Below are 27721 nucleotides of genomic sequence, written 5' to 3' on the forward strand. Positions count from 1 at the left end.
TAACATCAAGAAGTTTTACCCAATTTACGTAGTTAAAAGGATGAGAAATCGGAATTTACTTCAATGGATGTGTTCGATGCCTTAATAATGAATGAACTGGAGGCATCACTCACTGAACTTGACTTCTGAAGGAGCTTCTCAGCCCTGCCCCCTGTAAACCCTTAAGCAATTTCTACAGAATTAGGTTTTTCGAGGCTAAGCCCGATTCAAAAGAAATCTCCCCGCCTCCCTCCCAGGGGCCAAAGCCCAGGACAGCAGGGGCGGCGCGCCCGGGAGGGTAGGGGCGGGAGGACGCCCCCTCCCCGCTCGGGAAAAGTTCCGCAGGCCGCTCTCCGGCCAGGCTGGCCCGCGGCCCTCGCCCGCTTCGCCGCCACAAACACCCCTCCCGGCCGCGGACGGCCAGGGGGTCGCGCCCCCTCCCCGCGCCGCCGCCACAAACACCCCGCCCCCGCCTCACCGCCACCGCCCTCGCCGAGCGTTAACCCCTCGCCGCCCGCCGCCCGGCTCGGGGGAGGAGGCCGGCCAGGGGGTGGAGTTGTCGCGTCTCCTCCCGGGAGCGCCCGGGCAGACGCCCGGCTTGTTTACAGGCCCCAGGCCTGCCCGCCGCCGCCGCCGCGCAGGCCCGCACCGCCCGCCCGCCCGCCGTCGGCCCAAGCGCCGCACTTACCCGGAGCAGCCGCAGGCGGGCAGGTCCCTGGTCGGCCGAGGCGGCGGCGGCGGCAGCCGGGGAGGGGGTCACCGCGGCGGCGGCGGCGGCAGCCGGGGAGGGGGTCACCGCGGCAGCGGCGGGCCAGGTCAGGCCGGGGAGGGGGCGGAGGAGGGGAGGAGCCGGGTTGCGTCCGGGCCCCCGGCTCTCGGCGCCCTCGCGGCTCAGATCATCCGGGCGTTGGAGAGGGAGGCAGAGAGCGGGTCCCGGAGGAGGAGGAGGAAGAGCCGAGGATTCATCGCTTTCGCGCCTCACCTGTCTAGCGTCCCCCCACCCCCCCTCCCCAACCACCCGTTCCGGAGCAGCAGCCGCCTGAGGACCCGAAGCTGCGGGCCGGACCGGCGCCGAGACCACTGCTCTCTAGCTCCCGCGCGCGCTCCCGTCCCTAGCGCCGCCGCCGCCGCCGCCGCCGCCGCCTCTAGCGCGGCCCCGCGCAGGCGCGCTCACGACCGCGTCGCCCCTCCCCCACCCTCCGCTCGCCCCGCCCCGCTGGCTCCACCGCCGCTACAGCTGCGGCGCGGCGAGCAGCTACAGAGACCCGGATGTCGTTGGGCAGGAACTGCGGCGAAGGCTGGCGGGCGGGGGAGGGGCCGCCACAGATGACGTCACTGCCCTACCCAGCCTCTTTCTCCGCTGCTGCCGCCGCCGTCGTCTTGCGGCCTGGAGCACCAGGCTGAAGCCGAAGGGAGCGGGGTCCGGATAGCAGCGAGGACTCGGGCCTTCACGTTCTGGCGTCATGGACTGGACAGAATGTGCGACTATTCGGTGCCCAGTAGATGGACAGCCCCTCCATGCCTGGCCCTTGGCCAAGTAGGGACTTGGAAGCTACCCCTACGGCGTCCGCGCCCCGAGCCCTGGCTTTCTACAGGCCTGCAGATACAAACCCCATTCCCTGCGAAGATGGTGTACACGCAGCCCCGATCACAGACCCGGAGCTGTCCACCCTTCTTGGGCGCCGTCGCGGTCTGGCCGCTGCCCTTCGAACCCATGATGGATCCCAGGCAGCTGCCGGACCCCCCCTACCCCAGAGTCCCACGCCTCCAGAGCCTTCCTCTCCCAGTGACCCCAGGAAGCCCAAGCAGGTGCCACGGCCACACACCTCGCGTCCCGAAGGGCAGAGACACGCACACTACCACCGCCCACCCACGTGCGAGTGCAGCTGATTCACGCACGGGGCACATGCTCTTTCTGGCAGGTTTTCCCTCTGTAGCTCAGGGGATTCCACATTGTATTTATTTGCACATGTTAGATAATCACGTGATTCTGTCCCAGGGGACCTCCAATGACCTCCAATGAGGTAGGTGAAGGAAATAGGATTTTTCAAAATCAGGAGAATAATCAGAAACATAACAGCTGCTTCTGTTAAGAGGTAGAGATGAGCTAAAGTTAATAGAAACTGCACGTGCCGGCTGCCAAATCCAGTTCAGCTAGCTAGAAAACCCGACCCACGCTGCTTGCAGACGCCGGGTATAGAATGACAAACCCTAGGCAGCCAATGAATCGCAGCCTAGGAGCAGTACATCACCAGCATGAGTTCCCATTGGCTGGGGTGCCCTTCCCTCTCTTGTCAGCGGCTTAACCTGTTCACAAATTTGACCTACACATTCACAGGAAAAGAAGTTATAAGAAAAGTCCGTATTTTTAAAAGATGTTCTGATGCACACACAAAACAAAGACTTCACTGTAGAAGGCAGGTTCTTCTACTGGCCAAATTGAGTTCTGGCCAGTAAAAAAGGTAAATTTATGTTGAAGGCCTCTCTGTTTTACTTGAGGAGCTTACTACAGCAATTTGCACCCTACTACTTTCTATCTCCTAAACCATTTTGTTGCCCCAACTCTTAGATCAAAAGCAAACTATTCATTCTTTCTGGCATTCAGCAAGCATTTAACTGCTTTTAAAGTTGTAAAAAGCCATCTCCAATTTTCTCAACATGACTTTGGGGAAGGTTCTGTTTCCTTTACTTTTAGACCTAGAACCTAACAACAGGATCAAATGTATAATCGCCAGTCACTGGCAAACCAAATCGTCAAGGAACGCAAAAATTACTCAATATCTTTGGGGTTAGAATTTCTTAGAAGAAGATGAACATGGATCATTTCCAGATATACAAAATAAAAATAAAATTCACTATGCATTTGGTCTCAGTATCATCTGAGGATACATTTCCTAATTCTCCACATACCTCCCCACCCCCCCAAAAAAAGAAATTAGATCAAAGATCTTTGAAACGCTACCTTTTTGGAATCCTTAGTAGTCCAGACAAGTAACAGCATGAGTGGCGTGCTGGTGGACTCATTAACATTCTGAACTAGAAAAGCTCATGTGGCAACCATTTGGAGCGCTCTTAAAAGACAAATTTTCTTATTCGTAAGCAGAAGTTGGGTCACTAGTGAGAATAGTGGACAGTAGAAAACTTGAAAATCCTGCCTATCTTTCTGCTTCCTTCCTTTAGGCTTCCACACCTTTCTTCTCTCTGTTCTGCACTTGGAGAATCTGGGTCAATTGTAGCAGAAGAGGGAGAGAAATAGAAAATATGAACGGAAAGAGGTTTGCAAGGAGTCTACACAGTGTACAGTCTGCCGATGAAGCGGCACCTTCCTACTACTTTTTATTTCTGAATACAGCTTGCTGGGACATTTTGGTATGAACTGGGAAGCTCATGGGTAATAAGATTAACATTTTAAAATTCGAAACAAAGATATGAATATTGTCTGATTACCTATGTTTAATATCATCATATCCCCTTTTATTAAACCTTCTGCTAAGGTGGGGGGACTAATAGAAGGGAAAAAGAACATTGAAAAAACAGGATTGAAAGTTATCTTCTGAACTGTAAGACTTTGCCAGGCCTCCTACACATATTTGGGATGTTCATAGTAAGATTTTAGTGGGAATATATTGCCACGATGATAACATTTTAGTAATTTTTATAGGTATATTATAAAATTATCTTGCTCTGCTTTGGAAATCTGTTTATATTTCAATTAACAAAGAAAAATATTATCTACAAGACTGGCTTTAAAGTCCTGAATTTAGCGTGTGTTGATAGCCTAGTAATTGGGAGGCTTGGGGTGAGGACAGGGGTTGTAGTGTGGAGTCTAAAGTTCAATCTGGTCAGCAATACTTTCTTTCCCTTTCCTCCATAATTGTGACTTAAAAAAAAAAAGATTTACATTCCTGTTCCCAAATTACTCTCCAGGAGAGTCACCCTTGAGGCAGACTTACCTGGACCTCTCAAAATATATGTCAGTAATTGAGTGACTCCCTCAGGAGGCTAGTATTTGAGAATACCCCTCACCATCCTTTTACACTGAAGCCAGTCACTACTTGAGAGTTAGAAAGCCAACCAGAACATAGGTTCAACAATTCCTTCCTCCCTCACTACCTGTTCCGTATTTTTTTCTCTCACACATCCTCTTCATTTGGTTTCTTCTTTTCTCGTTTCTCCTTCTCTCTCTTCTCTTTTTCTTCTCTTCTCTTTTTGCCTTCTTCGCCCTTCTCTTCCCCATTCTTGTCTTCTCTCTTTTCATTAGCTTAGTACAAATTGTAGCTTCTGCCACCCATTTTGTCCCAGAGCAGAACATGCGAGCAGACAGTGCCCCAAATGAATTTCATTCAGGGAGAGGGTGTACCCCCTACCTCAGCCCTCCTTCCTCCCTCCCCTACATCATAATGTGTTATGAGAAACTTAGCTGCGTAGAGGACTGTTACAGAATGAAAAGGATTAGAGAATCCTGTCCTGTGTGACATCACTGGGGCAGCCCCATTAGGGCGGGGCAGAGGGGAGCAGCCACCAGTCTTAGGCTACCACTGTGGCTCATCCTGGGGCCTGAGAGAAACCTGGGCAACTGTGAACACCACAGGCCAAGCCTTGGATAGTCTTTAGGGTAGGCTTTTACTTCAAGATAGCTGTATATGGCCACAGCCTTACAGTACTAGCATGGATCTTGTCAGATAAGTTCATCTGTTCATCAGACAGCTATTGTGCACCAAGCACTATGTGGGACACTGGAGGTAGATAATGACATCAATGGGCAAACCTACCCACAAAGAGCCAACATAATAATAAGAGGCATAGACAAATAAGTCAACAGATAGACAGGAAATTACATACTGTGATCCACGCTGTGAAGAAAATAAATAAGGAAACAGATCGGGGAGATGACTTGAGACAGCTATTCAGTGCAAACCTCTCTAAGAAGGCAGCATTTGATCTAAAGGATGAGAAGGAGTCAGCTTCCTAATTAGGGGAGAACTTTCCAGGTAGAGGGGTTAGCATGGGCAAAGGGTCTGATGTGGAAAAGAGCTTGGCAGAAAAGAGTTTTCTACAGCCCAAAGACAAGTTCAGCAAACTCAAGGCAAATAGTTTATAGTCATTTAAGTTTCGAGAGTGTTTCAATGTGGACATTAGGGATATTTAATTTATAATCAGGAAACCACATTTTATGGAGGGTATAATCCATAGCAAATAACTTGGTGAGTTGATCTGGTACAAAAAGCAAAGCAACTTTTAAAAAAAATAAAAATTAAAAATAGTCTGGGTGCAGTGGCTCACAGCTGTAATCCCAGGACTTTGGGAGGCCAAAGCAAGTGGATCACTTGAGGCCAGGAGTTCAAGACCAGCCTGGCCAACATGAGGAACCCCCGTCTCTACTGAAAGTACAAAATTAGCCAGGCCTGGTGGTGCACACCTGTAATCCCAGCTACTTGGGAGACTGAGGCAGGAGAATCACAGGCAGGAGAATCGTTGGAACTTGGGAGGTGGAGGTTGCAGTGGGCTGAGATCACGCCCCTGGACCCCAGGCTGGGTGACAGAAAAAAAAGCACCTTTATTCAACTATTGAAATTGAGAAGCATTCCATAACCCCAGGGAAGACCCGTCAGACAATCCAGCAGCAGCTAGAAAAGAGTGAATTATAAGCTTCAAATAAATAGTTTTCCTCGCAATGTAGGTAGCTGTTTGTATTAAGTAAAGGCTAGCACAAATTTGAGTGGGCTTCTTCAGAACAATTCTGGGTGTTTTCTGTCTATTCTGGGCATTACAGAAGATCTCAAACTAAATCATACCTTTGAAAGTAGCAACACACTGCATCCTTAACAATGGTGGCCTGGTTGAAAACAGTGATGAAAACACCGCATGTTCTCACTCATAGGTGGGAACTGAACAATGAGATCACTTGGACTCAGGAAGGGGAACATCACACACCGGGGCCTATCATGGGGAGGGGGGAGGGGGGAGGGATTGCACTGGGAGTTATACCTGATGTAAATGATGAGTTGATGGGTGCAGCACACCAACATGGCACAAGTATACATATGTAACAAACCTGCACGTTATGCACATGTACCCTACAACTTAAAGTATAATAATAATAAATAAATTAAAAAAAAAAAAAAGAAAACAGTGATGAAATGGTCATCATAATAAAGCCTTTTATCTGTACCTGACTCTGCAGTTTACAAAGCACTATCATACAGACTAACCAGTTTAATCCTCTCAAAAACCCTTGCAGGTAGACAAGGCAAGGACTCTTAATCTCCTCCTTTACAGAAGAGAAAACGGGTCACAGAAATTCATGACAGGTACCCAGGTTTGTCCCCTGTATGATACTGAGCATCATCACTTTTACATGCTGGTAGTAAAGGCAGCAGGAGTGGAAAGAGTGCTGAACTTAGTTCCGGTCAGTGGTATGGAGAGCTGGTCTGTACTGGCTCATGACAGCAGATTATTAAATTTTCAGGAATTTTGCCTGCTGTTTGTTAAATACTCTTTATTAAAAATTAAATGATATAGGCTGGGTGCAGTGGCTCATGCCTATAATCCCAGCATTTTGGGAGGCTGAGGTGGGCAGATCACCCGAGGTCTGGAGTTTGAGATCAGCCTGGCCAACATGGTGAAACCCCATCTCTACTAAAAACAAAAATTAGCCAGGTGTGGTGGCAGGAGCCTGTAATCCCAGCTACTTGGTAGGCTGAGGCAGGAGAATTGCTTGAACCCAGGAGGCAGAGGTTGCAATGAGCTGAGATTGTGCCATTACACTCCAGCCTGGGCGACAGAGTGAGACCCCGTCTCAAAAATAAATAAATAAATAAAAATAAAAGTAGAAATAAAAATTAAATTATATAAACTTCCAATGAAATAAATTTTAAACAAAGGTAGTATGTGATAAAAACATCACTTCCAAATTATGTTAATACATTTTACTATTGTCTTTGTTCTTTAGGCAATTTACATGCATTGTGTCTGCATGGTGGAAATTCCCTATAATATGTAATTGTACATCTCTTCCCAATACCACATTTAGTGAGTTTCCTTTGGTAGCTTGATCAGCAGACACCACACATGAGGGCTTCACTTATTACTTTGTTGGTTGTGGGCTAGACCAGGGGTGTCCAACTTTTGCTTCCCTTGGCCACATTGGCAGAAGAAAAATAGTCCTGGGCCACACATAGGATACACTAACACTAACGATACCTGGTGAGCTGATACAAAACAAAACAAAACAAAATCACTCGCACACACAAAATCTCATAATGTTTTAAGAAAGTTTACGGATTTGTGTTGGGTTGCATTCAAAGCCATCCTGGACTGTATGAGTCCTACAGTCCAAGAGTTGGACAAGCTTGGTCTAGGCTTAAGTGACAGAGAAAATGTTTTATGAAGATTAAATGTTAAAGATATGTTGTGTCTATAACTGTTACATTGTGAATAGCACAAAAACATTCAATTTAGCAATGAAGTCACTCACATAATTGACTAATAAGTTCTAACATACATATTTGTTGTTTTATTTTTATCTTAAATGAAAATATTAACCAATAGCCATGTTGGAACTACATTTGGAAGGTGGTTGTTAAACGTTTCCCAGCACACACCTGGATCTACATCTGCTGTGTCAATTGAACCACTCACTGGTTCTGTGACCTCAGGCAAGTCATTTAAATTATTACCCTTGGTTTTATCCTCCATGAAATACTTCCTCCTAAACTGTGTTGTGAAAATTAGAATAGATGAGGCACCCTTGGAAAGATGACTGACGCGGTTGGTTGCCCCACCACTTCCTACTACTTGGCAGAGCCTCCTCGTTTGCAGATCCTTCTCACACTACAGCCTGGATATGGATGCATGCTCTCTCACCCTCCTTTGTAGCTTAGAGCAGAGCATACCAATCTATGTGCCAGCATACCCTGGTATGTCTCAGATGGGTCATAGATGTGATAAGGTATTGATCCCTTAAGCCCTTGGGACATTCAAGTGAGGCTGAGCTGCTGAAGCCCTGGGATGGTATGACTGGCCACAAGCAACATTACCCAGGTACCCCTCTGTGTCACAAAAACTTTATCTTTCTATTTGTGTCATGGTGTGAAAAAATTGAGAAGCACTGCCTGTGGACATAGAGAGGTAGCCCAATTCTGGATAAAGGGACTTGAGAAACCTTGAGGGGATAGAGGGGTTTTCTTCCCTGATAAGAAGAATCACAGGAGAGAAAATGCCTTCCTCAGCCATGTGTTGTTACTTCTGTATGTAAGCCTGGAATTTCAAAGTTATCTTGCAAAGAACCAAGGTAATGTAGAGAAAAGAACTGATAGCAAGTGGCTGGGTCTTTCACATTGTAAAGCCATTGAGCCATCCCTGCAATTGCCCACCTTGGGAATTTATTTTTAAGAATGGTAATAAATGCTCCTCATTGTTTAAACTACTTTGATTTTTGTATTTGGTTATTCATAATTAAAAACACCCAAATACAATAGAAGAACTGGTACATCCCTGACACCTAATGAGTGCTCAGTGTGGTTAGTTAATCACCAAATTAGATCTTTTGCCTTTAGAAAAGCTGCCACGGTCAAATGTGTGTTGATCTTATTTTTCTTAAATATTTAAGAAACGTGTTCAGTAACTAGATTAACTTTTAATATTTATCTTGATTCTCTTCTAAATGTGTTTTTACTGTATAATAAAAGCAATAATTGAACAATGACATCATTTTAAGCCTAACAGCAACTAGATACAAAGATGTTGATATGCATTTTCTCTTCTTGAAGGATCTAGACAAACTGGAGCACCATTACATGAAAAAGGTTAAAGAATCAATGTTCTGCAGAATAGAACTAGAATCAATTCATGGGAATTGATTCAGAGAAGATCATTTTAGTTCAATATAAAAAGAGGGCCTAGAATGTGCCAAGCTCCATACAATGTCCCTCATGAGGTTATTTAATTCTCACAACAACTTTGCAAAAAAAGAAACTATTTTTTTCCCCATTTTACAAAGGAGGAAGCTAAAGCTGTGAAAAAGAGCTATTTTGCAAGCCTAGGACCATCTGATTCCAAAATTCCCACTCTTTCTGTTGCAAATTCTGGCTAAGCTTTCCAGAGACGACTTGCTTTCCCTTGAGGCCCTTTCAGTGCATTGTCCCATGGAAAACAAAAAGCCCAACAATGACATCTTTACCAAAGATGCCTTAGGGAGATGGGAGAAGAGTTATAATGCACATTACACAGCAAAATATTTCTTAAGCTCCATGTAAAATTGTTTTTTTCTTAGAGTTTTGCTTCCAGCAGTCACTTCCTCCATTCTCCTGCTCTCTTCACATAAGAAAAACTTCTATCCTGCCTTCTCCTAATACACTTTCCTGCACATTTCTTAAAAATCCCACATAAGGCAAAAGCTAAGGCAATATCCATCGACACCTCCACACCTACCACATGTCCGTGGAGAGCTTCAAGTCATCCTGCTACTGGTAGAAACACGGCAGAGGCCTCTTTGTAGAGAAGTGGCAGGTAGAATTCAGGTTAGTACCAGAATCTGAAAACTCCAGCTCCTTTGGTAGGTAGGGGCCAGGCTGGTAATATAAATGTTAGATCAGGCTGGGTCTGATTGCAAAGTAAAGTATGACATGGGTGGGCAGCGTGAGAGAGGGGCTGAAGGAGAGGTTACTTTAGATGCTCAGGGAAAGCCTGTGAGAGGAGGTGGCAGCTGGGCAGACCTGAATGGCAGGAAGAAGCCACCTTAGAATATCTGGGGGAAGAATGTCCCAGGAACGGGCAGAGGCCCTGTGGTGGAAGTGAGCTTGGCGTGTCCAGGAAAGACAATTCTGAGATGTCTGGGCATGCTGAGGGAAGGAGGGTATGATATAGGCAGGGTGCCTATAGGCCACAGTAAGGATTTTTAAAAATCTTATTCTAAGTGTGATGGAAAACCACTGGAGGTTTTTATGCAGAGTAATGACATGATCCGATCTGTGCATTGCTCTTGCTGCACTGTAAAGAAGAGATTTTAGGAAAGCAAAAGTGGAGGCAGAAAAATCCTTTCATGTCAGTTTAATATATCCTTAAAGAGAAGGCGAAATTTGCTTTCAGCTTTAAATGACATAGAGATTACATTTTGGTGGTAGGAATGTGGTCTTTTACAGAGCTTTTGTTACTGGGGTTCATGTTTCCATTTTCTGGGAACTATTAATATATATGGATATTTTTGCCAGTAACTCAAGTAACCTTGGCTGGTAAATTTCATAAAATGTTGCAAGAAGTATCTTGTGGGAAGGCCAGGTTAAGTGTAGGTAAAATAGAAGCTCACTTAAGTGGTTCAATTTCAGGTCAATACTTGTTACCCCCCAAAATATTCTCCAGGAACCACTCAGTACTCTCCCAAACACATCTAATATTCCATAAATTAATTTATGCCTTGTGCTATCCAGTGAAGATGATAGTCAAGGTGCCTTTACCTAAGGCAGATATTTTCATCTTGATATAAAAGTCTTGAGATCCTTTGCAGAGACAAGTTTTAATACTTGGGAAGCAAGCTGCCTTGACATGTATTGATGAGATGGGGTAAAATAAATTAAGAAAGGATTTAGTAAAGACCTCAATAATGTCAAAGATGAATTAAACTTCTTACATACTGTGTTCAGATTTGTTGTTGCTCATGGACATATAGAACAAATACATACACTTCATATGTTGAGTCTTTGTTGCTATTAGATTTTTTTTTTTTTTTTTTTTGAGATGGAATCTCGCTGTTATCAGCCCGGGCTGGAGTGCAATGGCACAATCTTGGCTCACTGCAACCTCTACCTCCCAGGTTCCAGCAATTCTCCTGCCTCAGCCTCCCGAGTAGCTGAGATTATAGGCGCCCACCACCACACCCTGCTCATTTTTTTGTATTTTTAGTAGAGACGGGGTTTCACCACGTAGGCCATGCTGGTCTCAAACTCCTGACCTCAGGTGATCCACCTACCTCGGCCTCCCAAAATAGTGGGATTACAGGCATGAGTCACTGCTCCCAGCCTAGATTTTCTTTATTTCATTTAATGGTCTTAGTCAGGGTTCTCTAGAGGGACAGAACTAATGGAACAGATATACACATAAAGAGGAGTTTATTAAGTATTAACTCACACTATCACAAGGTCCCACAATAGGCCATCTGCTGGCTGAGGAGCAAGGAGAACCAATATGAGTTTCAAAACTGAAGAACTTGGAGTCCGACGTTTGAGGGCAGAAAGCATCCAGCACGGGAGAAAGATGTAGGCTGGGAGGTTAGGTCAGTCTCTCTTTCCACATTTTTCTCCCTGCTTATATTCTAGCTGCGTCAGCAGCTGATTAGATGGTGCCCACCCAGATTAAGGGTAGGTCTGCCTTTCACAGCCCACTGACTCAAATGTTAATCTCCTTTGGCAACACTCTCACAGACACACCCAGGATCAATACTTTGCATCCTTCAATCCAATCAAGTTGACAGTATTAACCATCACAGTCTATATTGGTAGTCTTCAAAGTAAACCCAGAATAGCCCTTTGGAAAAGAACTATAACTAATTTTATTTTTAATTTTATAACTAGTACATTTTAGCCACCCAGTAAATGTTTCATAATAAAAATTATTATGGCCATTATATTACAGCTGCAGAATCTGTAGACTCTATATAAATGAACCAAAACAGCAACTTCCATAACACTGTCAAATTCAGCCTATGCATTAGATGGTGTAAATCATAAGCCACCAGAAAGAATAATCCATCAAACCAAGTGTTAGTTAAGAATCTACTATGTGTCAGTGGGCGTGGTGGCTCATGCTTGTCATCCCAGCATTTTGGGAGGCTGAGGTGGGCGGATCACTTGAAGTAAGGAGTTTGAGACCAACCTGGCCAACATGGTGAAACCCCATCTCTACTAAAAAAAAAAAAAAAAAAATTAGCCGAGTATGGTGATGGGCACCTGTAATCCCAGATACCTGGGAGGCTGAGGCAGGAGAATCACTTGAATCCAGGAAGTGGAGGTTGCAGTGAGCTGAGATCATGCCAGTGCACTCAAGCCTGGGTCACAGAGCAAGACTCCATCTCAAAAGAAAAATAAAAAAGAATCTACTATGTGTCAAACATCATCAAATGTAGATGTAAAAAATAGACAGTAGTGCCCCCTTTATCTGCAGGGATCTGTTCCAAGACCCTCAGTGGATGTTTGAAACTGTGGATAGTACTGAACCCTATATGAACTATGTTTTTACCTATATATACATACCTATGACAAAGTTTAATTTACAAATCAGGCATAGTAAGAGATTAACAACAGTAACATAATAAAGTCAAACATTTATAACAACATCCTGTAATAAAAGCTATATGAATTTGGTCTCTCTCTCTCCCTGTCTCTCAAAATATCATATTGTACTGTACTCACCCTTCTCTTGTGATGATGTGAGATGATAAAATGCCTACATGAGAAGATGAAGTGAGGTGAATAACACAGCATTAGGCTACTATTGACCTTCTCATGATTAGAAGGAGGACTGTCTGTTTTGGGTGATTCTAAATCATCAAGCTATGAAACGTCAATGGTTGAATATCAGGAGCCGATGATGTCTGGAAATTTCTCTTTAATATTTTTGGACCACAGTTGACCACAAGTAACAGAAACTATGGAAAATGAAACTCCAAAGGGGGGACTACTATATTGCAAACTATTTACCAGGCTCTAATATATATCATATAAATGCTATTATAAATATCTGTTGGAAATAATTTGTTGTTCAAATGATACTTTATGACCATTCTAGGTTCTTAAAAGAAATAATAAGATATATGCATCTGAACTTTTAAAGAACTGTATGTACGTTTCTTGGGGGACATAAAAGTACTGACCTTTGTTCAAGTAGGCAAGATACACAAAACTCTCTTGTGTTGTCAGTCACAATAAAAGCATGGAAAGGTTAAAGGGAACAATGTGAGTACTTGAAACATGCAATGCCAAAAGAAAAATCTTGGCTTGATATAAAATACCAGTGACTTATATGGCCTGGTGAGTCATGTGTATCATATCTGGGTTATGTACCCATAAATATTGGCTTAAAGGCAGTCAGACTATTTAGACTGTCATCACTAAAATCATCATCACATGTCAGTTCTGCCTAAATTGAAAAGCAAAAACTGAAATACAGTAGCACACTGAATTGACAACATATAAAATTTCTGCTGTCCTACACTTAAATTCCCAAAGGCAATGTTACAAGAGAGTGTTTAAAAGCCCATGAAGTACTCTTTGTAATTCTATCTCATTTGGATGTATCTTTCTTAGTTATTTAATATTAGTTGGAAACCTCTAAGGGCAAGAATTTTCACTGACTTCTCAATACAATTCTTTAGATGATGTAAATCATAACCCACCACATCTGAAAAGAGCCAAGTTAATCAAACACCACATATACAAAGAAAACATAGTGTGTCAAACCCTATTAAAAATGGCAAGAAATGTAAATAATAGCCACAATTTATTGACCAATTGCCATTTGCTAGAATCTTTATCAATCCTGATGATATACCTTCAAGGTAGGTGTTATTGCCTATATTTTACAGATGAGAAACAAAAGCTCACAGAGGTTAAGCTACCTGTCCAAATTTGTAGAGAAAATGAGTAGACAGAATTTGAACCCTGTCTGATTCCAATTTTTGCTGTTTTTAAATAAATATATAAAGCAGATAAGATTTTAGAGATTCTTTAGAGTTGGGAATTTTGCCTATGGGAGAGTTGTAAATTATTATGACTAGAGGGAAGACTGTGACAAACTTATTTTCCCAAAATAGCCACAACAATATTTCTAGTCCCATATGCTCTTCTAAAACACATGTGTTCTAGAACATACATGTTCTAGAAGAGCAATTCCATTTCCCCATGATGAGTTGGAATAGATGCCCATTTTCCTTAAAGTTAGGTATGCATTTGTACTGTTTTAATGACAGAATAGGGCAGAAGTGGCACTACAGGACAACTGAGGTTAGGTGTTAGAAGGTGTTAACTAACAGAAGACAGAGAAAATTGCAGACTAAGGACCTTAGAAAATCTTCTTCATAAAAGCAATTAGAACACTGGCAAAATGGTCACAATCAGTATTTTTTTCAGAACTCTGAAAATTAGCTTATGGACTTGTGGCAATATCAGAAATATTTATTCAATAAAAATCATTGAATAATGGTAAGAACAGTGAGCTTTGTTGTGTTTTAACTTGCCTTATTTCGGTACTCCACACACTTCCTCTCCCAGTTTCATGGTATGCTTAAAAATGAGCAGCCTGCAATTACAGCAAAAATTAGCAGCCTGACAACCACTGGAAGATGCAGAATAGGGATGGGGCTCCTTCAAAGCCCCATCTCCAGAGAATTGTCATTGTTTGACCTGCCTAGTGGTTCCCTAGAAGACCCCATTCTCAAGGCTGCCTTTATTGACATGACTCAGAGTTTGCTCAGCACAAACAGCCTTTACCCTCCAAATATTTATCAAAAATGATCAATGATTGTTTAATGTCATGGAAACCTGAAGCAATGGATAACAGCTGAAGCAAACAATAGGCTAACCAAAAAGCTTAAAAATAAAAGTTGGAGAATAATGTGTCCATGGGGAACTTTGAAAAGTGCCAGGCATATTCCTGAGAATCTAGAAGGCTATGTGAATGTTTAAAGCTGTGTGTATGCCCAGGGATGTGTACATGGTCGTGAAAGACCTGAGAAAGCTCTAAACTGTCACCTCTGACTGACTTTAAGGGTCTACACAAGCAAGCAATAAAACCTAAGGCAGAGTTGTATACTGCCTGACTGAGTGTGTCCCAATATGTACACAGAGCCCCTTAACAAGCACCGGGAGATTTATTGTTTCTGAGCGTTCAAGGAAGTTTCTGTCTCAGGATTAGCGCTACTAAGCTAACTAAGCAGAGACTTCAGTAGTCACACATGACAAAGAATGCAGACTTTAGAGAATTTGTTCAGAGAAGTTGCTAAACAAACAACAACAACAAACAGCAACTACAACAAACCCCTGGGAAGAGAGGAAAATCTGATTCCTAGAGTTGCCATGTTATATTATTTAAAACATTTATTTTCAACAAAAAGTTACAAGACATGGTATACTAGGGTTTTCCAGAGAAACAACAAATAGGACGTGTGTGTGTGTGTGTGTGTGTGTGTGTGTGTATTTAGCCTAAGAAAATGGCTCATGCTATGATGCAGGCTGAGAAATCCCATGATTTCCGCCATCTACAAGCTGGAGGTCCAGGAAAGCTGATGCTGTAGCTCCAGTCTGAGTCCAAAGGCCTAGTAGTACTGATGATGTAAGTCCCAATTTGAAAACAGCAGAAGACCAATGTTCTAGCTCAAGCAGTCAATCAGAGAGAAAACGCTCTCTTCATCTGTCTTTTTGTTCTATTCAGGGCCTTGACAGATTGGATGATGCCCACCCATATCAAGAAGGCAATCTGCTTTACTCAGTCTACTGATTCAAATGCTAACCTTATCCAGAAATACTCTCACAGACACACCCAGAAATAATGTTTACTAAATACCTGAGCATCTCATGATCCAGTCAAGTAGATGCATAAAATTAACCATCACCTATGAAATAAAACCAGAAGGTATAATTCATACATCAGAAGAAAAAACAGCAGATAGAAACTATCCTGAGGGAAAATCAGGTATTGGACTTACTAGACAAAGGCTTTAAATCAGCTCTTTAAAATATGTTCAAAGAATTAAGGAAACTCATGTCTAAAGAACTGAAAGAAAGCATGAGAACAATGATTCACCAAAAAAATATTATTAATGGAGTTAGTGATTATAAAAAAAGAAACAAATTGAAATCCTGGAGTTGAAAGTATAGTAGCTGAAATTAAAAATTGACTGGAGGGCTCCAGCAGCATATTTGAGAATCAGTGAATTTGAAGATAGATCAACTGATATCATCCAGTCTAAGGAACATAAATAAAAAAGAGTAAAGATAAATGAATAGCGCCTCAGAGATCTATAGGACACCATCAAGTGGACCAGTATATTCTTAATAAAAGTCCCATTAAAAAATGAGAGAAAAGTATGAAAGAACATTTGAAAAAAAGCCTAAAACCTCCAAAATTTGATGAAAAACTTGAATGTTTACAGTTAATAAGATTAATAAACTCCAAGTAGAAAAAAACTCAGAGACAGACACAACATAATCAAACTGCCAAAAACCAAAAGCAAAGAAGGACTATTGAGAGCAGCAAGAGAGAAATGACTTATCACATACAGAAATGCTCAATAAGATTTACCACTGATTTCTTTTCTAAAAATATACAAGCCAGAAGTCAGTGGGATGGCATGTTCAAAGTGCTGAAAGGAAAAGACTGTTAACCAAGAGTTCTAGACCAGCAAAACTGTACTTCAAAAATAAAGGAAAAACGAAGGCATTCTCAGATAAAAAGAAACAAAACTTGAGAGAATTTTTTGCTAGAAAACCATCTCTACAAGAAATGCTAAAGGGAGTTCTTCAGACTGAAACAAAAGGACACTAGAAAGTAACTTGAGTCCATGTGAAGGAATAAAGAGCATGAGTACCTGTAAAAGTAACTGCATAAGTAAATATAAAAGACAGTATAAATGTATTTTTTGCATATAATGCTTTTTATCATATCTGATTTAAAGAACAATCGCATAATGCAATAATTATGAGCCAATGCTGATCAGAATACAATGTATAAGGATTTAATTTGTATAATAATAACAGTGCAAAGGAGAAAGGGTAAATCACTGTCTTCTACCATGGTTGAACTAATGTAAATTAGTGTAAAAGTATTTCTATTCCTCCGCAGCCTCACCAGCATCTATTGTTTCTTGACTTTTTAATAACCACCATTCTGACTGGCATGAGATGGCATCTCGTTATGATTTTGATTTGCCTTTCTCTAATGATTGGTGATGCTGAGCCTTTTTTTCACATGTTTGTTGGCCACATAAATGTCTTCTTTTGGGAAGTGTCTGTTCATATCTTTTGCCCACTTTATGATGGGGTTGTTTGTTCTTTTTCTTGTAAATTTGTTTACATTCCTTATAGATTCTGGATATTCGACCTTTGCCAGATGGGTAGATTGCAAAATTTTTTTTCCCATTTTGTAGGTTGCCTGTTCATTCTGATGATAGTTTCTTTTGTTGTGCAGAAGCTCTTTAGTTTAATTAGATCCCATTTGTTGATTTTAGCTTTCGTTGCAATGAAGCAAAGATTTTCTATACAATTAAAAGTGAGATGCTATTAATCTGAATCAGATTGTTATAATTAAGATCTCAATTGTAACTTCTGAGACGATCACTAAGAAAATAACTCAAATAACATATGTAGTAAATGAAATGACAAAGGAATCAAAATAGTATACTAGAAAGTATCTCTTTAATATTAAAGAAGGCAATGATGAAGGAATAGAGAAATAAAAGAGACATAAGACATGTAGGAACCAAATAGCAAATGGTTGGCATAAATCCCATCTTTTCAGTAATTACATTAAATAAGGCAGAGATTAGTAGCATGGGTAAAAAACCAACAGAATCAAATCGTATTCACTTAACAAGAGAGACACCTAAGATTCAAAGACACGAAGAATGTTGAAGTTAAAGAGATGGAAAAAGGTATACTGTTCAATCAGTAAGGAAATGAGACTTGGGGAGGGTATATTAATATTAGAGAAAATAGACTTTAAGACAAAGATTATTACTGAGACAAAGGAACATTTTATAATAATAAAAGTGTCAATTCATCAATAGGATATAACAGTTATAAACATATTTCCACTTAACAACAAATCCCTAAAATATATGAAGGAAAAACAGACAGAATGTAAAGGAAAAATTAACAGTTCAACAGTAATATTTGGGGACTTCAATACTCCGCTTCCAATAATGCATAAAACAACTAGACAGAAGATCATTCAAATAAACGTAAATAACACTATAAATTAAGCCTAGAAGACTTGAACAAGAAGATAAACCAAGTAGACTCAACAAATATTTATAGAACACACTACCCAACAATGGCAAAATAGACATTCTTCTCAAGTGCACATGAAACATTGTCCAGGATAGAACATATGTTAGGCCATAAAGCAAGTCTCAATAAGTTTAAAAGGATTGAAATCATGCAAAGGATGTTCTCTGACCACAATATAATGAAATTAGGAGTCAATAACAGAAGAAAATATTTAAAAATTTCAAATATGTAGAACTCAAACAACATGCTGTTAGTCAATGGTTCAAATAATAAATCACAAGAGAAATTATAAAATACTTTGAGATTATTGAAAACAAAAATACAACATGCCAAAGCTTATGGGATACAGCTCAAGCAGTGCTTAGAAATTTGTAGCTCGGGCCGGGCGCGGTGGCTCAAGCCTGTAATCCCAGCACTTTGGGAGGCTGAGACGGGCGGATCACGAGGTCAGGAGATCGAGACCATCCTGGCTAACACGGTGAAACCCCATCTCTACTAAAAATACAAAAAAAACTAGCCGGGTGAGGTGGCGGGCGCCTGTAGTCCCAGCTACTCGGGAGGCTGAGGCAGGAGAATGGCATAAACCTGGGAGACAGAGCTTGCAGTGAGCTGAGATCCGGCCACTGTACTCCAGCCTGGGTGACAGAGCGAGACTCCGTCTCAAAAAAAAAAAAAAAAAAAAAGAAATTTGTAGCTCGAAGCCTATATTAAAAATTAAGAAAAATCTCAAATCAATAACCTCCTTTTCCTCTTAAGACTCTAAAATGAGAAGAGTAAACAAAGCCACAAACAAGCAGAAGTAAGGAAATACAAAGACTAGAATGGAAATAAGTGAATAAGGAATAGAAGAACAAAGAAGAAAATTTTTTTTTTTTTTTTTTTTTTTTTTTTTTTTTTGAGACGGAGTCTCGCTGTGTCACCCAGGCTGGAGTGCAGTGGCGCGATCTCGGCTCACTGCAAGCTCCGCCTCCCGGGTTTACGCCATTCTCCTGCCTCAGCCTCCGAGTAGCTGGGACTACAGGCGCCCGCCACCACGCCCGGCTAGTTTTTTTTTTTTTGTATTTTTAGTAGAGACGGGGTTTCATCATGTTAGCCAGGATGGTCTCGATCTCCTGACTTCGTGATCCACCCGCCTCGGCCTCCCAAAGTACTGGGATTACAGGCTTGAGCCACCGCGCCCGGCCAAGAAAATTTTTTTAAAAACCTAAAAATGGTTCATCAAAGAGATCAACAAAATTGAAAACCTTTAGCTTGACTGGCAAAAAAAAAGAGAAGACTCAAATTACTAAAATCTGAAATAAAATAGAGGACATTACTAGCAATTTTACAGAAATAAAGAGGATTATAAAGGAACACTATGAATATTTGTATGCCAACAAATTAAGTAGTTTAGATGAAATGGGCAAATTTTTAGAAAAGCGTAAACTATTGAAACTTATCTAAGGAGAAATATGAAATCTGAATAGATCTAGATTGAATAAAAATATTGATTTAGCAATCAAAAAACATCCTGTAAAGAAAAGCCTAGGAACAAATGGCTTCAAGGTTGAATTCTACCAAATATTTAAGTAAGAATTAACACCAATCATTCACAAACTCTTCCAAAAAGTAGAATATTTGGAACACTTTCCAAGTCATTCCATAAGCCAGTATCACTGTGATACCAAAACCAGACAAATATATCACAAGGAAAGAAAATTACAAACATATATTCCTTATGAATGGAGATGTAAAAACCCTAAAAAATACAGCCATGTGCCGCCTAACAATGTTTCTATCAACAATGGACTGCATATATAACCGTGGTCTTAGCTGAAAAATTGTTATTGCCTGGTGACCATGTAGCCATCATAATGTAGTACAATGCATTACTCACATATTTGTGGTGATGCTGGTGCAAACAAACCTATCGTGCAGCCAGTCATATAAAAGTATACCACATGTATAGTATATAATAATAATGATAATTGTTACTGGTTTGTGTATTTACTATACTATAAGTTTTATCATTATTTTAGAGTGCTCTCTTTCTACTCATAAAAAACAAAAACGACAAAGTTAGCTACGAAAACAGCCTCAGGCAGGTCCTTCAGGAGGTATTCCAAAAGAAGGCATTGTTATCATAGGAGACAGCAGCCCCATGCATGTTATTGCCCCTGAAGACCTTCCAGTGGGACAAGATGTGGAGGTGGAAGACAGTGATATTGATGATCCTGTGTAGGCCCAGGCTAACGTGTGTGTTTGTGTCTTAGTTTTTAACAACAACAACAAAAAAGTGTAAAAGTAAAAAATAAAAGAATTTAAAAATAGGAAAAAGCTTACAGAATAAGGATATAAAGAGAAAACATTTTTGTCTGTACGATGTGTTTGTGTTTTAAGCTAAGCATTATTACAAAATAGTCAAAAAGTAAAAAAAAAAATTTATAATGTAAAAATGTTACAGCAAGCTAAGGTTAATTTATTATTAAATAAAGACAAATATTTTAAAATAAATTTAGTATGGCCTCAGTGTACAGTGTTTATAGTCTACAGTACTGTACAGTAAAGTCCTAGGCCTTACATTCACCCACCACTCACTCACTGACTCACCCAGAGCAACTTCCAGTCCTGCAAACTCCATTCATAACAAATGCCCTATACAGGTGTACAATTTTTTGTCTCTTACTGTATTTTTGCTATACCTTTTCTATGTTTATATATGTGTAAATACTTACAGTTGTGTTACAGTTGCCTACAGTATTCAGTACAGTAACATGTTGTACAAGTTTGTAGCCTACGAATAATGAACTATTTCATATACCCTAGGGGTGCAGTAGGCTATGCCGTCTAGGTTTGTGTGTGTATACTCTACGATGTTCACACAACTAGGAAATCGCCGAATGATGCATTTCTCAGAACATATCCCTATTGCTGAGTGACACGTGACCGTGCTAACAAGCCAAATCCAGCAGCATGCAAAAAATGGTTAGAGTCATAATCATTATAGCTGTAATTATTTGGAATTTATCAAAGGAATGCAAGTTTGTTTTAACATCTTAAAACCCATCAATGTATGACACCATGTGAATAGATTAAAGGACCAGAATCATATGGATTTTATTCATTTGTTTGTTCAGTCATTTGGTCACAAATATTTATTGAATTCCTACCATATGTCAAGGCCAGAAAATAATCAGGAACAAGACAGACATGGTTCTAGCCCAACAGAGTTTGCAATTTAATATAGCGCTTTTCAAACTTTTTTTTCTACTGTAACCTAGCCTAAACAAATATGTTTGGGGGGGGGGAGTTGCTTCATTTTACACATACATAATATTTTATATATTAATTTGTATATATATATGCTTATATACACAAAAAGTTGAAAATGAAACTACATAGACATCCTTACTACATGGTATACACTCTGCTGTTTTATATTATTTCACTCTTTTTAAATCTTTTGGTTATAATTTACAGTTTGATTTTACAACTCACTAACAAGTCACAACCCACAGTTTGAAGAATTCTTCTGTAGAGGAGAAACTGATGAATCCACGAGCAATTACAATGTAGTGTGATAAGATGAGAAAGAGTCGAGTGCTAAGAGAGCATTGTGAAGTAAACATACAGAATCCTCTGAGATCAGAATAAGTCAAACAGTCACAAAGCATACAATTATTATATAAAGTCCTATGATATAAATATGCATATATGACTTTGAATTGAATCAAAGTTAACAGGGAGGAGAAGGTTGGTGCTTGTGTCCACGCATAGATTTCAAGCAGAAACAGCATATTGTACAAAGGATTGGGAAAGAACTTATGAAGTCCCAGAGCTACTTCAAATAACTCAATAATCCCTTGTTATTTTATGTAGGAATGGGAGGTAAAGTAACAAAAAAATTATGGGAGATAGGTGGGCCATCACAAGATTCTTGCTTGCCATGTCAAGGTTTTACTGAAGACAGTCAGTAGGTTATTTCAAGAGTAAGCCAGGAAATGATAGGATTAGATAAGCATTTTAGAAAGATTACACTGATGGAAATGTGGATTTGGACTAGAAGGCAGCAGTCATAGAGGCATAACATTGTGCACACAGTAGGAATTCATTGCAGAGTATATCAGCATCTAAAAATGTATTAGAAATGACAGGGTCAGAAAGCTAGCTGCATCCATTCCTGTAGCAATAATGACAAACCCAGTATGAGGGACAGCTAGAATTTAGGAAAAAGAAGGGAAAGTGTCATGAAGTAATAGAATAGGAAGGGCCCAAGAGGTCGTCTGGAGTAGACCGTTGCTTTTCTATTTAGCACCTGTAGTAGACAGTTTTCTAAGATGGCCACAACCATCCTCACCTCCTGGTATTCACATCTTTGTGTAATTCCCCTCCGCACTGAGAGTGTACTGGACTTAGTGACTGCTTTCTAACAGATAGAATATTGTGAACGTGATGGTACGTTGCCTCCAAGATTAGATTACAAAAGACTGTGGTTTCTGTGTTGCTGAAACTCTCTCTGCCCTCTAACTTGTTTGCACTGATGAAGCAAGCCGGCATGGTGTGAACTGTCCTATGGAGAGGTCCATTTGGCAAGAACTAAGGGTTACCTCTGACTAACAGCCCGTGAGGAACCAAGGCCCTTGATGCAACAACATGGGAGAAACGGAAGCCTGCCAACAACCACCTGAATGAGCTTGGAAGTGGATCCATCCCCAGTCGAGCCTTGAGATGACTGTAAGCAGTGGCCAACACCTTGATTGCAGTTTCATGAGAGCTCTGGAGGCAGAGGAGCAAGCTAAGCCACACCCAGATTCCTGACGCATAGAAACTGTGATATAAGACATGTTTGCTTGGCAATATTATAATATACTGATGCTTGAAAATTTTTTTGCAACACAGTTCTTGCTACCCCAAAATATATAAGTAAAAATAAGTTTCATCATAATATATTTTGAAAATTTAACAGCATCCTTTGAAATAGTTAGAAAATTCCTGTAGCATTCGAAACTCAGGTTCTGTAATTCTGAAAACAAAAATGGACTAAAAGATTCTGCTCTCTTCTTTTCCAAAGACATCCAAATACTAGTAAGTTTATTCCAAAATCATTACTTTAAAAATGCTAGTTCTTAATTGAAAATTAGAAAAGTAGAGAGGATGGGCCTATAAATGACCAAAGGCCCAAGAGTTCAGAATTGCAAAAAGGATGTAAACCTCAAAACAACAGTAGTCCTTCTTTAACTCAAAAAAACAAAAAATTAAAAAAAACAACTTTCTTGTACCATGGTAAACAGAATAATGATCCCGCCTAAATGTTCTCATTCTAATCCCTGGAACCCGTAAATATGTTACCTTATATGGCAAAAGGAATTTTGCACATGTCGTGAAGTTAAGGATATTGAGACAGGAAGATTATAATGGATTGTCTGGGTGGGCCCAAGATAATCACAAGTGTCCTTATAAGATGAAGGCAGGAGGATCAGAGTCAGAGAAGGAGGCATAATGATGGAAGCAGAGGTCGGAGAAATTTCGGGGTTGTGGGCTAGTCAAAAGCCAAGGAGTGCAGGGGGCCTCTAGCAGCTGGAAAAAGCAAAGAAGTTGATTCCTCCCTAAAAGAGCAGACTCTTTTAGTCCATTTTTGTTTTCAGAAGCCTCACAGGAACAGAGTGCTGCAGACAGATACCACTACTACTTCCATCCTCTGGAGCTGTAAGATAATACATTTCTGTTGTGTTAAGCCACTAAATTTGTGGTCATTTGTGACAGCAGCAATAGGAAACGAATCCATACACTTTACTTCTCGAGGGTCTTGGTTTGCTGTTTATTGCAATCAGGTGATATTTTCAAATGTAATTAAATAATGTTATTTTTATTCTAGAAAACTAGCTGATCATGAAAATCACTTGCTTTCTAAAAATACATTGTCCTGAGCTTCATTCCTGAATATTCTACGTTGAGAATTATTGCTCCAGAGTAAGCACCGATTGAAGGGAGAGCCCACTCTGAAAAGGTGGACCATTAAAGCACAAATGGCAACTTTAAGCTCATTTCTGATTAAGGTATATTTTTAATTAGATCATTATAATCAGATTGATTTTTTTAAAACCTAGGATTTGGACTTCTCCAGCACTCATGAATTTCCATTTTGAGGACCTTTCTCTGCTCAATAAAGTTGGATGAAAGAAGGGGTCATAGAGGGCAGCTGATTGCAGTGGTAAAACTTCCGTGGATCTGTGAGTAGGCACTGACATCACCAGTGCCACACTGAGTAGGGGATTGTATTAGCCCACTGGAGCAGCTATAACAAAGTACTGCAAGCTAGGTGACATAAACAGCAAAAATTTGTTGTATCACAGTTCTGGAGGCCTCATTTCAACCTAACTAATTACATTTGCAAAGACCTTATTTCCAAATAAGGTCACATTCTGAGGTGGGAATTAGGGCTTTAACAAATAAATTTTGGGGGGCACAATTTAACCTACAATGTAGATCTAACTTGACCTGGAGACTAAAAGCAAGGCTTGTCAAGGGCATGGGTGGGGTAATAATAATAATAGTTACCTTTTATTCTTGTAGGGACTGTCCAAGATAGGTATTTTTATCCCCACCTGAAAGATGAGGAAATGGAAGTTGAGAGGGGTAAGCAATTTCTCCAAGTTCACACAATTAAGAAGTGGCAGAGCTGAGTGCACACCCAGGTTTGTCTGGCTCCAAAGCCCAAGCTTTCAACCACTTTGCTCTGCCACCTCCAGGAATAGTCAAAAGAACAGAAGACCTGGTTTCTAGGCCCAGTTCATCCACATAATAAACATAAGACATTCAACAAATCATTCAGGTTCTCTAGGGCTTAATTTTCTCTCCAGTAAAATGAGCCTAATAATAATATATGAGCAAGTACAAGTACTTCATAAACCACAAAGCACCCTGGCACCATAAGGAATGTTATTAAGAGCAACATCAGCATAAAGCAAAGACAATTAACATACTCAGTGGGGAATGACAATATATTTGTGCTCCCTAGGTTTTTTAGGAGTTTGTGTCCCTCCACTTTCCATGCGTGGATCTCTCATCAGTCCACACACCTATCTTCTGATCTTTCCCCCAATTCAAATCTCCTGCCCTGGGTGGACACATGACTTTTGGGTTACCTTTAAATTTTTATAAAATTCAGTTTCCTAAGTTAAAATCATTGTTTTATTGAGACAGTTCTTTGGGTCGTTGTGAAAAAGGTACAGCAAATCTTCCCTTTCTTTTGCCTGTTGAAGATCTATTGCTGAACTGTGAAAAGCAAACATGAAACTACACAAAAAACCAATTAGTCCACTTGACAGTTTCAGATAAATCTATTTTTTCTAATACAGCTTTTGTTTACTTTCTTGATAAAGGTAAAAAAATATACGTTCATTATGGAGGATTAGGAGATACAAAATAATTATAAAGAAAATAAAACTTACCAGTATACCCATATTCAAGAGAAAGCGACCATCAGCATTTTGGTTATTTATGAAAAATTAGATGATTGTTGAACATTTTCCTCTTTAATTTAATATCATATGAGTATGTTAACATGTCTTTTAGTATCCTTTAAGAACAAGCTTTTAATCTATATAATATTCCATATTATAATCCATTTAATCAATTTCTTATAGGACATTCAGATTTTCTCCTTGTTCTTGCTACTCTCAACAGGGTTTTGAAAAATATCCTCTTATTTAAACATGCACATTTCACACTATTCAGGGAACGGGTACACTAAAAGCCCAGACTTCACCACGATACAATTCATCCATGCAACCAAAAACCACCTGTACTTCTAAATCTACTGAAGTAAAAATAAGAATAAATGTGTACATTTCTGATGATTTACGTAGGGTATGTCCCAAGAAGTAAAATTACTAGGTTGGAGAGCTTTCTCTTTATATTGCTTTATCAATCAAGCAACAGAAACCACCACAAGAATTTATTTATGCAAGGTGTTGGGCAGCCCACAGATTTGTCAAGAAAGCTAGAGCCTCAGGCTTAGGAACATGGGAAGGCTGTGCAGCCAGAGCTCCAGTCAAGTCTTTGCTGCAGATCCAGTTCAGCGAGGACTCCTCTGCCATTGCCACTGAGGCCTAACAAAAGCCTGATACTGCTGGCACTGGGCCTGGTTATTGGACACTGGACACCATACACCACGCTGGCAGCTCTGCCCTGGCAGCTCCTGGAAACTGGATGTTGCTGCTGCAGCCAGAAAGAGTTCTGCTGTCTTCTAGTTTCTTGGCATGACTAGCAATAGACACACAATCTTAGGTTGTCACATCTGAGTGCCCAAGCCCAGGAGGTGGGAATGAAAGTATCTGGTGTTTGTCTCTCCAGGGACATGAGGCCTGTCTATCTTACCACCAAGACTCACAAGGTAGGAAAGCCCACTCACTGCTGGTTTGATAGGCAAAAATAGTGCCGTATTCTTACTTTAATTTACATGTATTTGTTTGCTAGAGAGGACGAACATTTTGCATAGGCCTATTGGTAATTTGTGATTCTTTTGTAAATTACCTAATCATATATTAGAATGACTTTCCTATTGGAATAGTGAGCTTTCTATTAGGGCATTTATCTTTATCTTTTTGGTAAGAGTTCTTTTAACAGTAAGGCTAGAAACACTTTGACAGATATACATGTTTCATCTTTTCCCCAGTTTGACCTTTAACTTCAAGTAAGGATTTTTAATTTTGGCCTGCAGAAGTTTACCTATTACAAAATAGATAAGTTTATGTTTTCTTATTTTGCTTTTAAAATTAGGCCTTCTCTAGTCTGAAGTTAGATAAATAAACACCTAGATTTTCTGACTAATCTAAATAAATCTAATCTTCTAATCTTCAGGTGAACTGATTAAATGGTCATACAGTTGCAGAAGGAAGATCTACATCCTAAAAGATGGGAGGAATCAACCACAGTTCAGCTGATGCAACACAGGAAGGATGTTCTTTTCCCTTCATGGCTCCTAAGGGCATGTCAAGGCCTACTGCAGAAACTGAACATTAGAAGTAGATTGATCAGGCCGGGTGCGGTGGCTCATGCCTGTAATCCCAGCACTTTGGGAGGCCGAGGCGGGTGGATCACCTGAGGTCAGGAGTTTGAAACCAGCCTGGCCAACATGGTGAAACCTTGTCTCTACTAAAAATACAAAAATTTAGCAAGGCATGGTGGCATGCGCCTGTAGTTCCAGCTACTGGGGAGGCTGAGGCAGGAGAATGGCCTGAACCTGGGAGGTGGAGGTTGCAGTGAGCTGAGATTGCACCACTGCACTCCAACTTGGGCAACAAGAGCGAGACTCCATCTCAAAAAAAAGAAAAAAAAAAAAAAAGAAGTAGATCGACCAGTTGATAATGTACTCTACCATGAGCACATTTTAGTCAGCTTAAGTGTTGCAAGAAAGTGAAAAAAGTAAGTGACCTCTCAGAGTAGTGGTTTTTTGTTTTTGTTTTTGTTTGTGTTTTTATTTGTTAAGAGCTACTACTAGCTGACTATCCTTTTCACAGACAGTTGAGTCTCCACAGCAAAAACTCCCTTTACTCTCAGAATATGTGTGGATAACCCTCAGAGTGGCAGGCTAAATGCAGTAAAATATTAAAGAGGACTGGGAGAACGTTAATGTTGCTAGAGAAGGAAAGTGAAATCATTTTTTTTTTTTTTTTTTTACTGACATTGAAGAAGTTGTTTCTGAAGCTTCCCCTCGCTGTCAGTGTTGGTAGAGTAAGAGGTGGTGGTCACTTGCTAAGCGTGAA

The 27721-nt window shown here is 40.5% G+C and overlaps 2 protein-coding genes across 3 annotated transcripts in view; one reads left to right on the top strand and one right to left on the bottom strand.

Moving 5' to 3' along the window:
* Window positions 1-4398, bottom strand: part of PPM1A (protein phosphatase, Mg2+/Mn2+ dependent 1A) — a 52538-nt gene extending 48140 nt beyond the window's left edge. The window contains exon 1 of one of the 2 annotated variants that reach the window (XM_050797806.1): window positions 4093-4398. In XM_050797806.1, coding sequence (XP_050653763.1) covers window positions 4093-4291 — 199 coding nt within the window. In that variant the 5' untranslated portion in view covers window positions 4292-4398. Of the gene's footprint in view, window positions 1-667; window positions 875-4092 lie in introns of those variants that run through there. The other variant, XM_050797809.1, reaches the window with a different exon arrangement.
* Window positions 1-27721, top strand: part of DHRS7 (dehydrogenase/reductase 7) — a 977513-nt gene that overhangs the window by 865644 nt on the left and 84148 nt on the right. The window lies entirely within an intron of this gene.

This window comes from Macaca thibetana, chromosome 7 (assembly GCF_024542745.1).
Source record: "Macaca thibetana thibetana isolate TM-01 chromosome 7, ASM2454274v1, whole genome shotgun sequence".
NCBI classification, from domain to species: Eukaryota; Metazoa; Chordata; class Mammalia; order Primates; family Cercopithecidae; genus Macaca; species Macaca thibetana.